The sequence below is a fragment of the Ailuropoda melanoleuca genome, chromosome 9 (genome assembly GCF_002007445.2).
Source record: "Ailuropoda melanoleuca isolate Jingjing chromosome 9, ASM200744v2, whole genome shotgun sequence".
In the NCBI taxonomy this organism is placed as follows: domain Eukaryota; kingdom Metazoa; phylum Chordata; class Mammalia; order Carnivora; family Ursidae; genus Ailuropoda; species Ailuropoda melanoleuca.
The window spans coordinates 101,143,019-101,158,841 of NC_048226.1; the positions used below are offsets into that span (position 1 = coordinate 101,143,019).

The window sequence follows — 15,823 nt, forward strand, 5'->3', positions numbered from 1 at the left end:
TATTAACAACAACAAAAGAGGTCCACTGTGCCCCCTTTGCCCCACCACCCGCCTCAAGGGCTCCCGCAGGCTCAGCAGTACCTACCACCACTCTGCTGGAGCTCAGGCTGCATGCCCAGCATCTCCAGCACCAATGGTACCAGCGGCCAGAGGCCCTCAGGCCTCCCAGGGCACAGGCACCAAGGCCCCTGACTCCCAGGGTTCTCTCCCTGTCTTCTGCCCACACACGGCTCACACCTAGGCTACTCCAAGCCTAGGATACGTCAGCAGCTCCTTTCTGACTGCCAACCACCCCTGCCCCACAATTCCACCTCTCCTACCAGTTCCTGACTTCCTCTCCCAGGCAAGTCCCTAACCCCAAGCTAGTGCCCCCCACAGCACCAGGGCTCAGCCTGCACACAGGAGGGGCCGACCACACAGACACCACGTCCACGAGAACCTTGGGCTCCCACGCGGCTTCGTTCTGATGGCCCCCCTTCTGATCCTGCTGCACCTGCCAGGACAGGCAGCCGTGTGTGCCCCCAGGCCTCCCTCCCCCAGTCCAACTTGGCCCTGCCCCTCCAACATAGGAGTGGACTGCCCCCAGAAAAGAAAGGCAAATTCCAGTTTCCCACACCCCCTTTCTCTTGGGAACTGCAAAGTCTCCCCAAAGACACTCATCTTCGACTGCTTCATGTGGGGACATAACTAGCTGCAACTCTGAACGTCCTTCCTACGAGCCAATTCCGATTCTAGATGCCACACGCACACACACATACACACACTGAGCCCTCACACACTCCAAAGCAGGAATTCCTATCATTGCAGATGAGGAAACCGCAGCACCAAGTCTAGCACACAGAAGATGCAGGATTAGACGCGTGGGGAGCGCCATGGCCAGCATGGTTCAGTGGCTCGGCCTCGGCACTTCCTCCCAGCTGGGCTGAGAAAAGCAGAGAGGATCAGAGGAGACGCAAGAGCTTCATTCCACGCCTGATTTCTGGAGGGAACCCTCCCTGTGAGGCAGGCAGCTGGACACAGGCACCCAGAACTGCCTGGCCACGCAAGACATCGGAGTCCATCACCCGGAGAAGCTGGCGCTGGTGGGCCGACCCAAGGGAAGGAGCGCGCGTGCCCACACGGGAACACGCGCACAGGGGCGCGCACAGGCACACACGCTCTGGGAGATGTGGTCTGGAAAGGAGCAGAGCAGCCACCACTGGGAGGTGTGGCTCTAGGGTTGTACTTGTTTCTTTAACTGAAGAAATTAAAAACTGGCCTGATCAAAAACCTTAGTTTAAAACAGTCTTTTACTGGAGCACCTGGCTGGCTCAGTCGGTAGAGCGTGCGACTCTTGATCTCGGGTTGTGAGTTCAAGCCCCAACTTGGGTGTGGAGATCACTTTTTAAAAAGTAAATACATAAAAAACAAAATCCCTTACTTCACCTTCCATACATAATACATGACCATTAGAGTAACGTGTGGAGTCACACACATGATATTTGACTCAGGGCTTCCCATCAGGACAGGATTCTAATCTTTAGGGCCACAGATGGGGTTAGCAGAAGCTGAGTATTATCAGTTACTGTTCATACTAACGCCGCATTCTCTGCATTTGATTGAAGAGTAGGAAGAGGTGATATTACAAATGGGTAGGACTCTGGGCTCTTCCCAGCTCAGAAGAGCTGGCCTGTCCTGCCAAGCAGCTGGCTGCCGCCGTGGGGAGAGACACCCTGGAAAAGATCGTGCATCCTGCCTCGAGGGGAGCAAAGTGGCCATGTGCCAGAGTCCTGCAGGGGCCCAGTGGTTGTGGCCTCTGCAGAGAAAACTCCAGGCCTGGGTCCTCCAGCCCGGCAGGGAAACACGGCAAACCAGGCCCCTTGCTGACCCCACAACTACCAGGAGCCAGCCAAGCACCTTCTCTGCCTGGCAGGCCCAGGACATAAGAAAGGGTCCCCAGAGAATTCCTGGTGGCGCGGCTTCAGACTGGACCATGGTCCTCCTGTGAACCACACTGTCCCGTCACGTCAATGAAAATGAGCTAGTGGTGGGGCGCCTGGGTGGCTCGGTCGGTAAAGAATCTGCCTTTCGCTCAGGTCATGATCTTGGGGTCCTGGGATTGAGCCTTGCATGGGACTCCCCACTCAGCAGGAAGTCGACTTCTCCCCCTCTCCCTGCCCCTCCCCCCACTCATTCTCGCTCTCTAATAAATAAAATCTTAAAAAAAAAAAAAAAAGAAAGAAAATGAGCTAGTGGAGAACTTGAACCCAGGCAGCCGGATGTCCTCCCCACCAAGAATTTTAAATAAGTAAAATATACATTATGATGTGACCTTATACTATATAATACAACATTACAATATATCATATGGAACACGCCCTATAACTGTGTCTGTTATAGACAATACATGTTATATAGCTAAATAAAGAACAGATAATACAATTTACTCTAATACACACATAGAATATATGCTACGTTATAATGCAGTATCACACCACGTCCAATGAACATGGATTTTTAAGTCCAGGGCACTCTCTAGGCCACAGTACCCGTCCGGCCACAGGATGAACAGGTGCCAATGCAGAGGTCTGACCTGGTGGCTCCTCTTCCAGGTCACACGACCCGCTACACCCCTGACCCTTCCACCTTGGCCTGGCTCAGGGTCAGGAATTCCACCCAGCCACTCCCAAGTTTTATCTCAATGTGACATTGCTTAATTCTTTAGACAACCTTGACTTGACCCTCTCACTGCTAATTTTAACTACCCTACATTTCCCCACAAAGTAAACCAGAGCATCCCAACGGCACCATCACAACAGTTTCCAACAGCCACTCAGATGGCAGACTGCCATGCAGGCCCTTAATCGCGCTGCTGCCCGAGACCGTGCTCTAAGTCCACGGCTGTTGCTGCTCGTCTTGGGCACAGCAAGGAAACACAACAATCACCCTTGGGGTTTATCTCCAGCACACTCCTCAGGCAGAGAGACCAGCCCAAGGCCAGCACCAGCCCCAGCTGCCCGCCTGCTTCCGGAACTACCAAACACAGCCTCGGGCGGACCGCTGGCCAAGCACCCTCCCCCTGGGCTTCCAGACAGACCAGGCAGCCCACGCTGCAGGGTACAGGGGTTCCTTAGCTGAGGCCCAGAAAGGGGTGCTGAGAAGGATCACCCCTGGACAGGTGTTAGGAGATCTCTAAAGTATACACAAAATGGTGTCTCTTCGCATTTTTGTGGAAACGGTCCATACTTTCACCAGACTTTCAAAGGAATCCATGACCCAAAAAAGGTTAAGCACTACCCCAGTTCTAAGTGGAGGAAGAGGGAAGTATCCATGGTCACACAGCTGACTAAAGGTATTTCTGCTCTGACAGAGTTACTGCATCAGCTTTTCATAATTTTTAAAGTCGGCCCTCCCTTTTATAGTTTCCTTTAGAATTCAGTTGAACAACTTAGGTTCATACAGCAGGAATAAAAGGGCAGATAGAAACAAAACTAGAAAGATGATTTCTAAATTCAGGAAAAACTCTAAGGGCCAGCCCAGACTATTCCAGAGCTGATAATTTTCTAGAGCTCATCAAACATTTGGTGACATGAGAAAGATCAAACCACAATTTCTAGAACTGATCCTAAAGGAATGGACAAAAGTATGAACCACTACAAGTAAAACGGCTGTCGTTCTCTCAAATAGTCAGGCCATGGTGTCTGGAATCGAGTCCTGGATAAATGTTATTTACTTGGCTCGCCAGGGTGATAATGAGCTTGTTTTGAACCTTCTGTATATGGTGTTAGCTCATTCATTTTGAAAAGTAACCCAGGACAGACTGAGCTGGGGAAAGACTGAGCAAGGAAAACCAGGTCAGCAAAACACTGCTCTCACGTTTCATAACCAAAACATGAGCCAGGCTCCAGATAAAACCTTAATCTGATCTGCATGTTGCATTTAGACAAGGGGTCTGGGCATCGCCTCTCTCCCTCTGATCCAGAGCGCAGCTGTGCTCCTTCCGCTGCGTCTGGCTCTAGAGCTAGCTGCCACTGTCGCCAGACACTGGGCCGTGGGATCACAGTTCACAGACTCCCCACCTAGCCAAGGCCCCCCTCCCTCATCCACCCGCTCACTGCGCTCCCACTGGGCACACACCAAGAGGTCCAGACTGCCCTCCAGTTGCTTTCAGGCCACCTGGCAGACAACGGGAAACCAGCCAACCCCAGGAAAAGAGAAAGTGGCCCATGCAGCATGGTCACAGCTACATCCTGGATCCACCAAAGCCCACTCGGCCTGCGTTCTCAGCTGCACTGGTCAACTTAGGTCCTTCCTTCTGCCATCTTACCAAGACCCCAAATTACCATAAACCCATAGGCATCAGCTCCCACCAAGCAGGGAACCACGCCAGGAGGCCAGAAAGTCACACATCCACACACATTCCACCCCAGCAACCAAGCCAGGGCACAGAGGCGCATGCAGTGAAAGCCGGGCCCTAGCCTCCCAAGCCCTGGCCTCCCGGACTCTCGCCCAGACCAGTCGTCACCACCGGTTGACCGGACCCTTCCACAGAAAGCCACCCCCTCTCCTGCATCCCCCCTCTCTCCATGCCCCTGGGCCCAGGGTGGGGTGAAGCCTTCCTTGCTGGTGTCCCTTAACCCTGCCCACCCCTCTGTATGGGCCTAACGCTCATCACTCTACCTGCGATGCCAACCTGCTTCCTGCAAACAGGACGCAACAGACACAGTGGCCAACGTCCCTCCAGGACACGGACACACACGTACGCACAGTCTTCTGTCCCACGGGGGTAGAAGCTGGCAGCAGTAACCCCAACACCTCTGTGTAGTCATGAAGCAGTCGTTCGCAGTGCGTTATCAAATCAAGATGAGAGCCACAGACCTTGAAAGGAATTCTCAGAGGCAAGATAGGATGTGTAAACAGATTCCAGACACTCCAGACCAGAGGCCTGTATGCCCTAAGGACCCCAACTACATATGAATCACCAGAAATGGGGAGGAGACACCCATACATACGTGCACTTCCTCCGGGACAGTGCAAAGAAAATGGAACTCAAAGGTAACCCCACATTAAATGGAAACGTGGGCCCTGTCTGGTGCAAATTAGCATCACGCTGCAAAGACGACCACCTAGTTACAGCGCCCCCACAGAGTGCTGGGGCAACTCGGCCAGGGAGTGCGGACCTGCTATGGAAGGTATGCGGGTGCTCCCAGGGCTTTGGAACACTCCCAAGCTCCCCGGGTCCTCCAACGGCTGTGGCACAGACCCAGGACCCTCTTGCCAGTTTCTGGGTGGGGGCCCTGGGGCTCACAGGTGAAGGAGCGATTCACAAGTGCCGAAGGGAGACGGGCCTCGGGGTCCAGTCTCTGTGGCACCTGTCCACCTTCCTGCCCCCCATTGCAAACCAGCTGGGAGGTATGGCCCAAGGGCGCACAACCAGAATTCCTAGGATCACCGCTTTCCAGGTTATGTGACCAGCAGCCAGTCCCTTGAGCCCATCAATAATGACAAGGAGATCTCATTTTTAAAATGAAGATAACATTTTAAACTTAAAACAGCCCTGGGGTGAGTTATCAGAAGCTGTGTGTGTAAACGACCGGACACTCGGACACTCCGCAGAGGGAAGGTCCAAGGGAACACTTCCTTGAAGCCCTCCCACCTGTTATGTTGCAGTGGAATCCAGAAGCAGCTGGTCTGGAGCACCCATCTTCCCTGGTAGTCCCTGCGGGTGTTCAAAGGTGGGGGCTGTACAGGCTTCAACCAGCAGCGACACCCCCGCAGGCCGTTCCTGGTGAGTCGCCGTGGACGCTGCCCCGTGAGGCTGGGAAAGCAGCCGGGCAGGGCAGGGAGAGCCAGTCCGCCTGCAAGCGCGTGCACCTTGATGTAGGCAGCGCCTTGTCCCAGGGACCAAGCCACAAGCCGGCAGGACACTCACGTGGATGCCACTCACAGCACACGGCCCAGGCATTGAGCCCGGATGCGTCTCCCAAGTTGAAAGGCCCTGAGAGAAGTCCAAGACTGCACAGCAGCCAGCAGGGCATCTGGGAGCCCTCGCAGTCCGGCCCTGGCGCTGTGGCTCCAGCACAGAGCCCTCGCCCCACCCCTGCAGTGCAGGCCATGAGCCCCCGTCAAGGCCACCATCCAAGCTCCACAGTGTCTTTTCCTTGGCTCATGACAAGCGGTAACCCAAGTGCGGTTGCTACTCATTAAAACAGATGCAGCTGAAAGCGTGCCCCACTTCTACTGTCCAAAGCAGCAACCATATCCTCAGGCCCCAGGGTCAGGCTCTATTTCTCCTTAAGCCAGTTAAATGGGCCTCCACTTCCAAGAAGCCCTCCCTGAGGAGCCCCACCCGAGAGTGGTACGAATTATGTTTTGTGCTGGACGAGCACTGAGCACCGTATCATGAGCACTCCTGTCTACGCGTCATTCTTCAGTGGGGGCCTCCCTGCTTAGGCTCAAACTGCTTATGCATCTATGCATCTCCTAGCAGAGCATTCAGTCAGAAGGGAGACTCCCAGGCAGGGTCCGTAAGATCTCTGGGAATCAATTTTCTCACCTATAACATGGGGATACCACTGCTTCCATGCAGAGTGGTCAGAAAATCCCAGAAGCTAACTCTGAGTCTAGGTGGCACTTTACACAGAGCCTGGCCCACAGCCACAATGGCAGACGCCTGGTCAAGACAAAGATGCCCGTGGGATGGCTGCGGGGCTGCGAGGATTCCATCAGCATGCAGGGAGGACAGAGGAGGCCCACCACCCCGGGACTCAGAGCCCAGTGCCGGCACAATGCCTCTGGGGTCTCATGGTGACTCAGTTGAACAGCACTAATCACCAGAGTCCCCCCAAGTTTAGCACCCTGTATCGGAAACATGCTCCGCTCAGCGATGGCCTCAGTAAGTCCAGATTCTTCTTCACATTCTTCCCCATACAATCTATTTGGTGTTTTACAAAGTTTGAACGTCGCAGCTATCCCCTGCACTTATTAAAACCAAGTGCAGGGGGGGCCCCGGGGGGGGGGGGGGCTCAGTCAGTGAAGCATCTGCTTTCAGCTCAGGTCATGATCCCAGGGTCCTGGGATAGAGTCCCACCTCAGGCTCCTTGCTCAGCGGGGAGCCTTCTTCTCCCTACGCCTGCAACTCCCCCTGCTTGCACATTCTCTCTTTCTCTCTCGCTCTCTCCCTCTCCCTGTGTCAAATAAATAAATAAAATCTTTAAAGAATTTTAAAAATAAAAATAAATAAATAAATAAAACCAAGTGCCCCCTGGACTCCTACCGCAAGCGAATGGGATGCCGCAGTGCAGAGAGGCCTGGCCTCCAGCCTCAGAGCCAGCCATCTGGCCAGGGAGCAGGCGGTGCTGTGGGGAGGCAGGCCTGGGATCCCAATCCACATCTGACGGGCTCCAAGCCGAGACAGAACTCTGTGGGCAAGAATAAATCGCCAGAAGGACAAGGTTCTGAGAGGATCACGAGGAAATCCATATTAAAATTGTAAGCTCGTTTCCAAAACCATATCAGAAGCAGGCAGAAACCACGGCCTGCATTTACTTGGCTCCCACTCTCCCACAGACCCACAGGATTTCATCAAAAACCTACTTGAACTTTACAGACGCAAACGGACACCATCCACAGGACTCCTATCGGCACACACACGGCCTCACTTCTGCAGATGTCGCTCCAACGGTCAGGAATTAACCAAGGACTGATAGCTGGCGCCCAGAGAAGCTTCCATTCACCTACGCCTTCTGGGCTGGTGCACAGAGCACTGCCTCCTCTTACTTCAGTGGCCAGCGCGCTCGAAAACACAGTCCCCGCTTTATTTTGCATTTGATTAGTGTCAAACACCATTTCATTTTGTGAAAAGCTACCGATGTTTTATACACACTATAGTGAATACACACTGTGTATCACACAAAAACATGATACCCCACACTGCCAAAACATATATTCTTGACACCCTGTAAACCCAGCTTTTCATATGGGGGAAGCGTGCCTCCTCTGGGGCTCAGTGCTACACAGGAGACCTATGGGCCCAATGCCCCATGTGTGGGTCCCAGGGTTCACCCCCAGGCTCAGCCACTTACTGTGTGGCTTTGGGCAAGTGACTTCACCTCTCTGTGCCTCCGTTTCCGTTCTGTAAAATGCAGGTAATAACAGACCGCCCTCACTGGGTTCTGCAGAGAGAATGAGGTGAGTGTTCTGCACAGGACTTGGACTCCTAGATTATTTCTCAGGGCCTGCTAAGTGCCAGGAACAAATACTCATTATGCTTCCCAGATTATAACACAGAAATTGAAACTCAGAGCAGTGGGTTGCTTCTGGGCCAAGGTCACAAAGCCAGGGATGGCCCAGCCACGGATGTAAATGGTCCCTGCACCCCAAACAACGCCAGGATCTAGGACACTTCTGCAGAATAAAAGGCCCAGGGCCCCTCCCTATCTTAAGAATTAAAAACACTTTAGACATCTGAATAATTCCAGTACGAGCCAAACACGTTTGAAAGAGCCCTGAGCTTTCCTTAGCTTCCCTGTTCCACTAGGCTCACCGGGCCCACGCTGGTAAAGCAAAGAGCAAGCCGGCTTCAACTCTATAATCCATCCAGAGCACCGAATCAGAGCCCCTGCACATGGCCGTGCTAAAGGACAGAGAGGCCGCCTCGGCAGGCCGGGAGCTCTGGCTCCATCCAGCAGAGGGTGGTGGTGTGCAGGGCCTGATGGGGAAGATTCCGTCCTCCAAGCTTCTCCACTGCAGTTTTACATAAGCAACGTGCAGAACCACTAACAGTTCCCCTGTTATCCCAGCTCCGAGCCGCATGACTGGCTGGCAGTAGACTGGCATGGGACTCGGGCCCCAGGGGATGGCACCGTATCTAGAACTGAACTCCCCTGTGTGGGGTCACCTGGGTGCCCCAATGCACCTTCAGCAACCCAAGCCTTTGTTTTACGAGCTCGGAACCTTGAGCTCGGAACCTTGATTTCTGTGTCAACACCCAAAATGCTAAGGAAGTTCACACAAGGGTTTGTGCTTAAGAGATCAATGGGGGGGGGTTGCCTGGGTGGCTCAGTCCGTGAAGTGACTGCCTTCAGCTCGGGTCTTGATCCCAGAGTCCTGGGATCAAGCCTCACATTGGGCTTTCCGCTCAGTGGGGAGCCTGCTTCTCCCTCTCCGGAGCTCTGTGATCTCTCTCCCTTTCACTCTCACTCAAATAAATAAAATCTTTAAAAAAAAATTTTTTTTAATTAAAAAAAAGAGAGAGATCAATGGAGGGTCCACATGAGGGCTGTCCCACCCCGCTCCCCACCAGGGTGGGTCAGGGCTATGCTGCCTTGCCCAGCACTACTCCACACTGCTTAGAGAAACCACAGGGTTCCTAGAACATGATCTTGGAACTAGCTCCTATCTTCACTTAACCCTAGGAACAAAGGCACAGCTTCACAATCTGAGGACTTGTTCCCAAATATTTACAAATCGACATTGGTGGTGAAGCATTCTTAAGTGGATTCTTAACAGCCAGCCCTGAGGACAGAAGACAGACAAAACTTCAAGCTGACACACATTACCAAAATCCCAGGAGCTGGGCAAGCGGCTTGCTTTCTTCCCCCACAAGGCTGGACGAAGCCAGAGACCCCTTGTTACTTGGAGCCTCTCTGTACATCATAAAACCACCCATCATAAAACCATCCCATAATACAAAGTTCTACAGTTCTCAATCCAAGGCGCTTTCTGTTTCTGGGCTAACAACAGTGACCGCTCATGCTCTGAGAGTATCTCCAGTCTGCCTGAGAGAGCACCAGTCCAGGACTTCCCAACAGTCTGAGGGAGCTCCCGGTATGTCCGGGCTTCTCAGGGAGAGGCCCCACCTCTGCAAACCCCAAGCAGTCAGGCTCCTCTCCAACCCCTGGGGCCTCTCACCCACCCCAAGAGCCCTCACCATAGAGGGAAGCCAACAACATACCCTTCTCCTCCTCCCAAAACACACTGTGTTGCTCTGAGAAGCTTCCAGAAAGGAGACCAGCACAGCAGGCTCACTGGATTCCTGCATGACAAAAGCCTCTTTGGAATCCAACACCCAGCAAAGCAGTCTTGTCTGCTTTTAACACATCTTTCTGGAAAATTAAAATGTAACTCAAGGCACAATCCTATAGGCTTAAATTTTAACCCAACCAAATAAAAATGCATTGCCCCTTGACTAAAACATACATGTTTACAAGATCTATTGTCTTCTGCCCTTTAACACGTAAAGCTAGAAAACGCGCAATTACATACTAAAGTACACATGGGTCAGCACTTAATGTTATCATTTAACGAAGTGGCAAATGCTCTTTACCCCTCCACCCCCTGAGCACAGTAACACAACAGGGCAGAAGTACTTTCGGGTTCTCAGGTGGGATGTCTGAGAGACTGAATTTACGTATCTCCGCATCCCAGACACGACCGCCTGAGCTCTGGCCAGTGCGGGAAGCCCCAGCCTTCACTCTCCCTTCCTGCCCCACCAGCAGGAGGCACTCCTCTCAGGGAATGTTCCAGCAGCAAGGGTGTGTCTGAGGAACCAGGGGCAGATCTATAATTAATTGGACCACCTCTCAGCTCTTCAGAGACATGCCTTTCCAATGTATTTTTACATTGCGCATTTAGTAATTATGAAGATCAATGACGCACTTATGCTTCTGTGATCAATTTTGTATTGGTAATTACAATGACAAAAAATGCTTCTGGATGGGGTAAACACAGCCTTATGATCACAGAAATGCTTTGAACTCCAATTTATATACACTTGTGTCACGAGTGTGAAGGATGATCAATGAAAGACTCTGATGAATAAAAGCGTGTGCCAGTAGAATAAAACTCCACAAGGGAAAAATGGAGCAAACATCCAAGTTCAAGAAGAAGAAAGATGCACGTGTTACCACCATTAACAGTCTGCTCGGTTTCTAAAGGGTGGTCCTGGTTATCCAATCAGTAGCACACTTAGTACTGGATCCTTTCAAGAGCAGTCTGTGAATTTCAGTGTCCACATACACACTGCACTAGAAATTACATGTAATTCTCAGCTATTTAAAATTAGCAATAAGCTCGATGTCCACTTAGAAATACACCCATAGTATTCAAATTATTTTACAGAACATGAACAAAAACGTCTGAACATCTCGGCTGGAAGGCAATAAAACTCTAGAAGACCCATAATCTAACCAATCGCCTTAAGACGGCAAAACCCCTCCCCTCAAAATAATTGGTGGGAAAACATTTCCTTCCCATTTCAAACCAAAAAAATCATACTTTTGGATAAATAGACTGTCCTACAATGATGACTACAATGTTGGCAATGAGAAGCGTATTTGTTGTTTCCTGGCCTTGCAATGTCCAACTGATGGCTCGATATTGCCAGATAAGATTTGTATGTGGGGGCGCCTGGGTGGCACAGCGGTTAAGCGTCTGCCTTCGGCTCAGGGCGTGATCCCGGCGTTATGGGATCAAGCCCCACATCAGGCTCCTCTGCTGTGAGCCTGCTTCTTCCTCTCCCACTCCCCCTACACACTGTGTTCCCTCTCTCGCTGGCTGTCTCTCTGTCGAACAAATAAATAAAATCTTTAAAAAAAAAAAAAAAGATTTATATGTGAAGTACAGTGACCACCCCATCTGGAGCGCGCCACCGCGCTGTCCAGCACTGTCCCCTCTTCCCTCTGTCAGCTGTTTCAAGGGTCTGCTATTTTGCACTCTACACTTTCCTGTCTTTACAATGTCTTTACAACTGGCATTTAGTTGCCAATTGGGATTCAGAAGCAGAACCCCAAAAGAGACCCTGAGGCAAACCCCCAAAAAACGTGGGGAGAAGGAGCCACACCACCGAATCCCAGGTCATTTCTGAATGCAGCAAAAGAAAGCACCCTCGGGCACTGGTTCAGGAATGCAGTTTTCCTCTCCGCCAGCAAAATCCTTCAACAGGTTTGGGAGGATGAAAACACCAACGACCTCGGTCTGAACAATGCTTTCTCACCTGGGCTTTGGGCCAAGCAGAGGTGGGAGGGCAAGGTAGCCTCGCTCAGTAACTAGAAAAGGCTCTGCAAACCCCTCCAGCTGCTGCGGTGTCCCGAGGCATCCCACCTCAGGACGGCGGGCACTCCCCTACCCAGGACAACGTGCACCCTCATCGGGGGTCCCCTACAAAGTCTGCCACTGACCCTGTGCGCCTGCTGGCTCACCTAAGGCCCTAAGTTAGTGAAACAGCACTCAGAGCCCTCCTCACCCAACTTAGTGGTTTCATGTCCTTTCCCACAGCCTCCCTCACTCTGCCTGCCCGTGGAAGAAGGTGGGGACACCACCAGTCCCCCGCAGCAATGGAGGGGCCCCACAGGAGCGCCAAGCTTCAAAGGAACTCTATTCGTGCCACGACAACAGTAAGTGGATTACGCTGTTGCCCTCAAAGTCTGTGGACGTTTTAATCTTCTTAAAATGTCTCCTCTAAAAGTCACTTGCCAAGGAAGAAGGCTCACAGACGCTGTTAGGCCCCCACTAAGTGTTTCCAATGTTACCGCTACCCCAACGGCAGCGGGTTGGAAATAACTCTCGTGCAGACTGGTGAAGTCGGACTTTTGGCAAGCTTCCTTCTGATTTAGGGCCGGGAAGCTTCCTTTGCACACAGTGAAAAGATCCACAATGCCCCAGTTCGCTCCAAGTGCCTTATTTCACAAAGGCTTAGCATTTGATACCTTTAAGTTAAAAAAAAAACAAAAAAACAAAAAAAAAACACTCAAAGCACATTTTGAAAAGTTCCATGTTTAAAAAGATCCTTGTTCATTGATTTTGGTGGGGTAATTAAGCTAATCTAAACAAGGGGGCCTTGTCTGGGTGCCCATGGGGAAGGGGCGGTGGGCCTGCCTTCACCAGTGAGCCCCCTGCAGACACTGGCTGCTTGGGCTCCAGGGTCCTCTCCCACCCACCCCCCTCTCTATATGGCTGCTCTTCATCTGGGAGGCTTTTTCCCTCTGGTCAGATTTCCAGTCAGCAAAGCTAAAATGCTCTCATGTTTCTTGCCTTGGAGTGGAAGCAACCCTCCTAATGGTGTTTCACTGAGTGCACCTTCATCCCCAGAACTGGGTTGTGACAGAGAAAGCTGGGGAGCCAGAGGCAACAACTGCGGAGCGGCCTCGTCCCCAGCAACGCAGCTTCCAGCGCATTCCGGCTCCGCAAATTACAGCCAGGGCTCTGTCAGGGGTGTTCCCGAGGAGGGCAGGGGCAATTTGGGGTTTGTCCGCCACCCATGGCACTAGCCGGCCACCCTCCCTCTGTGCCAGGCCGCGAGGCTGGTAGTCCTGAACCACCCCTAACGGCTCCGCGGGGCTGGGCTTCAGGGGCTCGCGGGACGAGCAAAGAAGGCAGAGAGGGCACAGGGTGCAGACGGGCGATAGGGACCAACAGGCACCACAGTCGGAAAATAACAGCAGAGCCCAGACCCCAGCGCAGCCCTCGGCTTTTCTCCCCACCATCCCTCTGAAAACACCGATAAAACCAGTCCAACAGCAAGCAACCTAATCGCTGGCCAAAATACCTTCTTGGACTCCTTTCCTCCATTGGGGATGGGGGAGCTGCCGTTGCCGCAGCCCCTCCTCCCCTGCAGACCTGCAGGGCGGGATCTCCGGGCTCAGAGAGGGCAGGGCCCCCTTCCCAGACTCCTCCCGCCTCCTCCCAGCTCCCACCCCCCCATAAGCAAAGTTGGAGAACAGAGAGAGCCCCAGGATGTTAAAAGCTGCAAGCCACCTAGGAGCTCACCCAGTCCAATCTCTGCTCTGCTTCCCCCCACCCCCAAGCGACTGGGGCCAAGGCTGCAACGCCCCTCTCCGCAAGGGAAGCAGGCCACCCGCTCACTGGTCCCCCCAGAGGGGGTGGGCAGCCTCCCCTGGGGGGCACCGGGGCCACAAAAACCACCACTAAATACCTAATATACATTTCAAATGCATCTCAAAAGATCCACCTCTTTCCTTTACAGCTGCTGCCCATAAAAACAATTAGCCTGCAAGGGACTGAAATTCCTGATTTCAGACAACCTACTTCCTCACCCTCTCACCCGAGAGCACTTGAGATCGTGATCAGCCCGGGTCTTTCCACCTGGGGCCTGCAGAGCTCCAGGCCACAAATGCAGCCCCTAGTCAACTTCAGGCAGAGTCTGCAAAATCTCTCCCAAACCTTAAATAAACTCCCTTTCTTTTAATACATAAGTCAGATTTAGCGAAAGAGCAAGGAAATTATTCATATTTTTTAAAAGAGGTTAGGGATTACTGTTTCTGATACCCAACCATTTATTACACTTCTTAATCAATAAACCAATTCTCCAGCTCGCTTTCTTCTTCCCTCTTTCTTCAAGCATAAAATAATAGAGATGACAGATTCCCCCTGTGCCCTACCTGTCTGTCCATGGCCGGAGAGTGGTGTGAAGTGGTCATAGTGAAAGAAAATGCAGGGCACATACACATAACCCTGCCAAGAGCCGACCTGGGTTTCCCCAGCAGAAACAGGCTTCAATTCTGACAATCATTGGACCCCACAACTGCTTCAGTCACTCTTCTTCCAAACCCTCCTCCCTTCCCAGGACCTAGGGCCACGAGATCCCCCAATAACCAGGAGCTCCAAGGCCCCTTTTGCTGGAGTCAGCTGAGGTATCCAATGGGGCTGGCACAGTCTGACCCATCTGTGCCCCCACTGGAAAAACAAAATCTCACACTCCCCAGGAGATCAAGTCCCCCTTTCCACTCCTCCCTAGCAACCCTTCCCTTCCACCCACCCCCAGCACTTTCTAGAAACATTATAGATAGCTAACCAAGAGGCTGGGCTTTTTCCAAACCACCCACCCCCACCATTTTGATATACCTCCCCTGGAAAAGCCCCCGGCTGGAAACTGCTCCCCAATAACCCAATCAGAATCAACACACCTTGGGGAGGAATGGGTTAAATTCGAGAGCTCCAGGAGGAGGAGCTGCCCGGGAAAGGGAAGCAGTGCTGAGATGCAGAGAAATGTGGAGGGCAGGGGCTCCGGACCTCGACGAACTGGCCCCTCTCCTCCAGGGACAAGCCTGGCCACAGGAAATAAAGGTGTCTTCAAAGGGACAGACCAGAGGACAAGCATATAAGACACAAACACAGGCACAGCGCAGGGGGCATCTTGGAGCTGGAGGTGTGGAACACTGGATGGGCGTGCTGAGCGCGCTTGTGTGTGTGTGTGTGCTTGGGGGTTGGGGTGGGGTGAAGGCAGGCAGAGGGGACAGGCAGGGGCTGGACTCTCAGAAGTTGAGAGACAGATGTCAGGCCGAGGAGGCCGGACGGGGTCGCAGCCGAGGGGTCGAGGCTCCAGATTCCCCTCCGGGCAGAGAAACCTGAGTAAACAGGGGGTGGTGGAATGCTGTGGGGCGCGAAGAGGGGGCCGGATCCGTGGGAAGGTGCACACCGCGGGGAGGGGGCCCGGGATGCTCCAGTAGGCTGCCGGGACGACGGTGACGAGAGGCAGGTGCAGCCCGGGCAGAGAAGTGGGGAGGCCAAGGACGGGGCGGGAGCCCGGCGGGAGTCGCGCCCGGCCAGGTCATGCGGGGGGAGTCGGGGGGAGGGTCTCCTCCCCGGGGACGAGATGTCCGGGCGGGCTGGGAGCGGGACCAGGAGCTCNACGAGATGTCCGGGCGGGCTGGGAGCGGGACCAGGAGCTCGAGGCCGGGCCGCGCGGAGGTGGGGTGGGGAGGCGAGAAGCGGCAGGTGCCGGAGCCCAGGTGGGGGCCCTGGACGGCGGGCGGGCGAGGCGGCCGCTCACCTGTCTCCTCCGGCCGGGGCCGCGGGGGCGGCGGCGCGGCGGGGCGGCCGGGCC

General features: G+C 53.3%; 1 protein-coding gene and 1 long non-coding RNA gene across 8 annotated transcripts in view; one reads left to right on the forward strand and one right to left on the reverse strand.

Annotated features, from left to right (window-relative positions):
* Positions 1 to 15,817, reverse strand: part of SLC45A4 (solute carrier family 45 member 4) — a 74,616-nt gene extending 58,799 nt beyond the window's left edge. For 2 of the 5 annotated variants that reach the window (XM_034668676.1, XM_034668677.1), the window contains exons 1-2: positions 7,576 to 7,620; positions 7,256 to 7,400 (exon numbers count right to left, since the gene is read on the reverse strand). In XM_034668676.1, coding sequence (XP_034524567.1) covers positions 7,256 to 7,400; positions 7,576 to 7,605 — 175 coding nt within the window. In that variant the 5' untranslated portion in view covers positions 7,606 to 7,620. Of the gene's footprint in view, positions 1 to 7,255; positions 7,401 to 7,575; positions 7,621 to 15,769 lie in introns of those variants that run through there. The other 3 variants (XM_034668680.1, XM_034668678.1, XM_019802137.2) reach the window with 3 other exon arrangements.
* LOC105238650 overlaps positions 14,925 to 15,823 on the forward strand; it is a 2,793-nt gene continuing 1,894 nt past the window's right edge. For 2 of the 3 annotated variants that reach the window (XR_857428.3, XR_004627944.1), the window contains exon 1: positions 14,925 to 15,145. This is a non-coding gene — a long non-coding RNA (uncharacterized LOC105238650). Of the gene's footprint in view, positions 15,183 to 15,823 lie in introns of all 3 variants that reach the window. The other variant, XR_004627943.1, reaches the window with a different exon arrangement.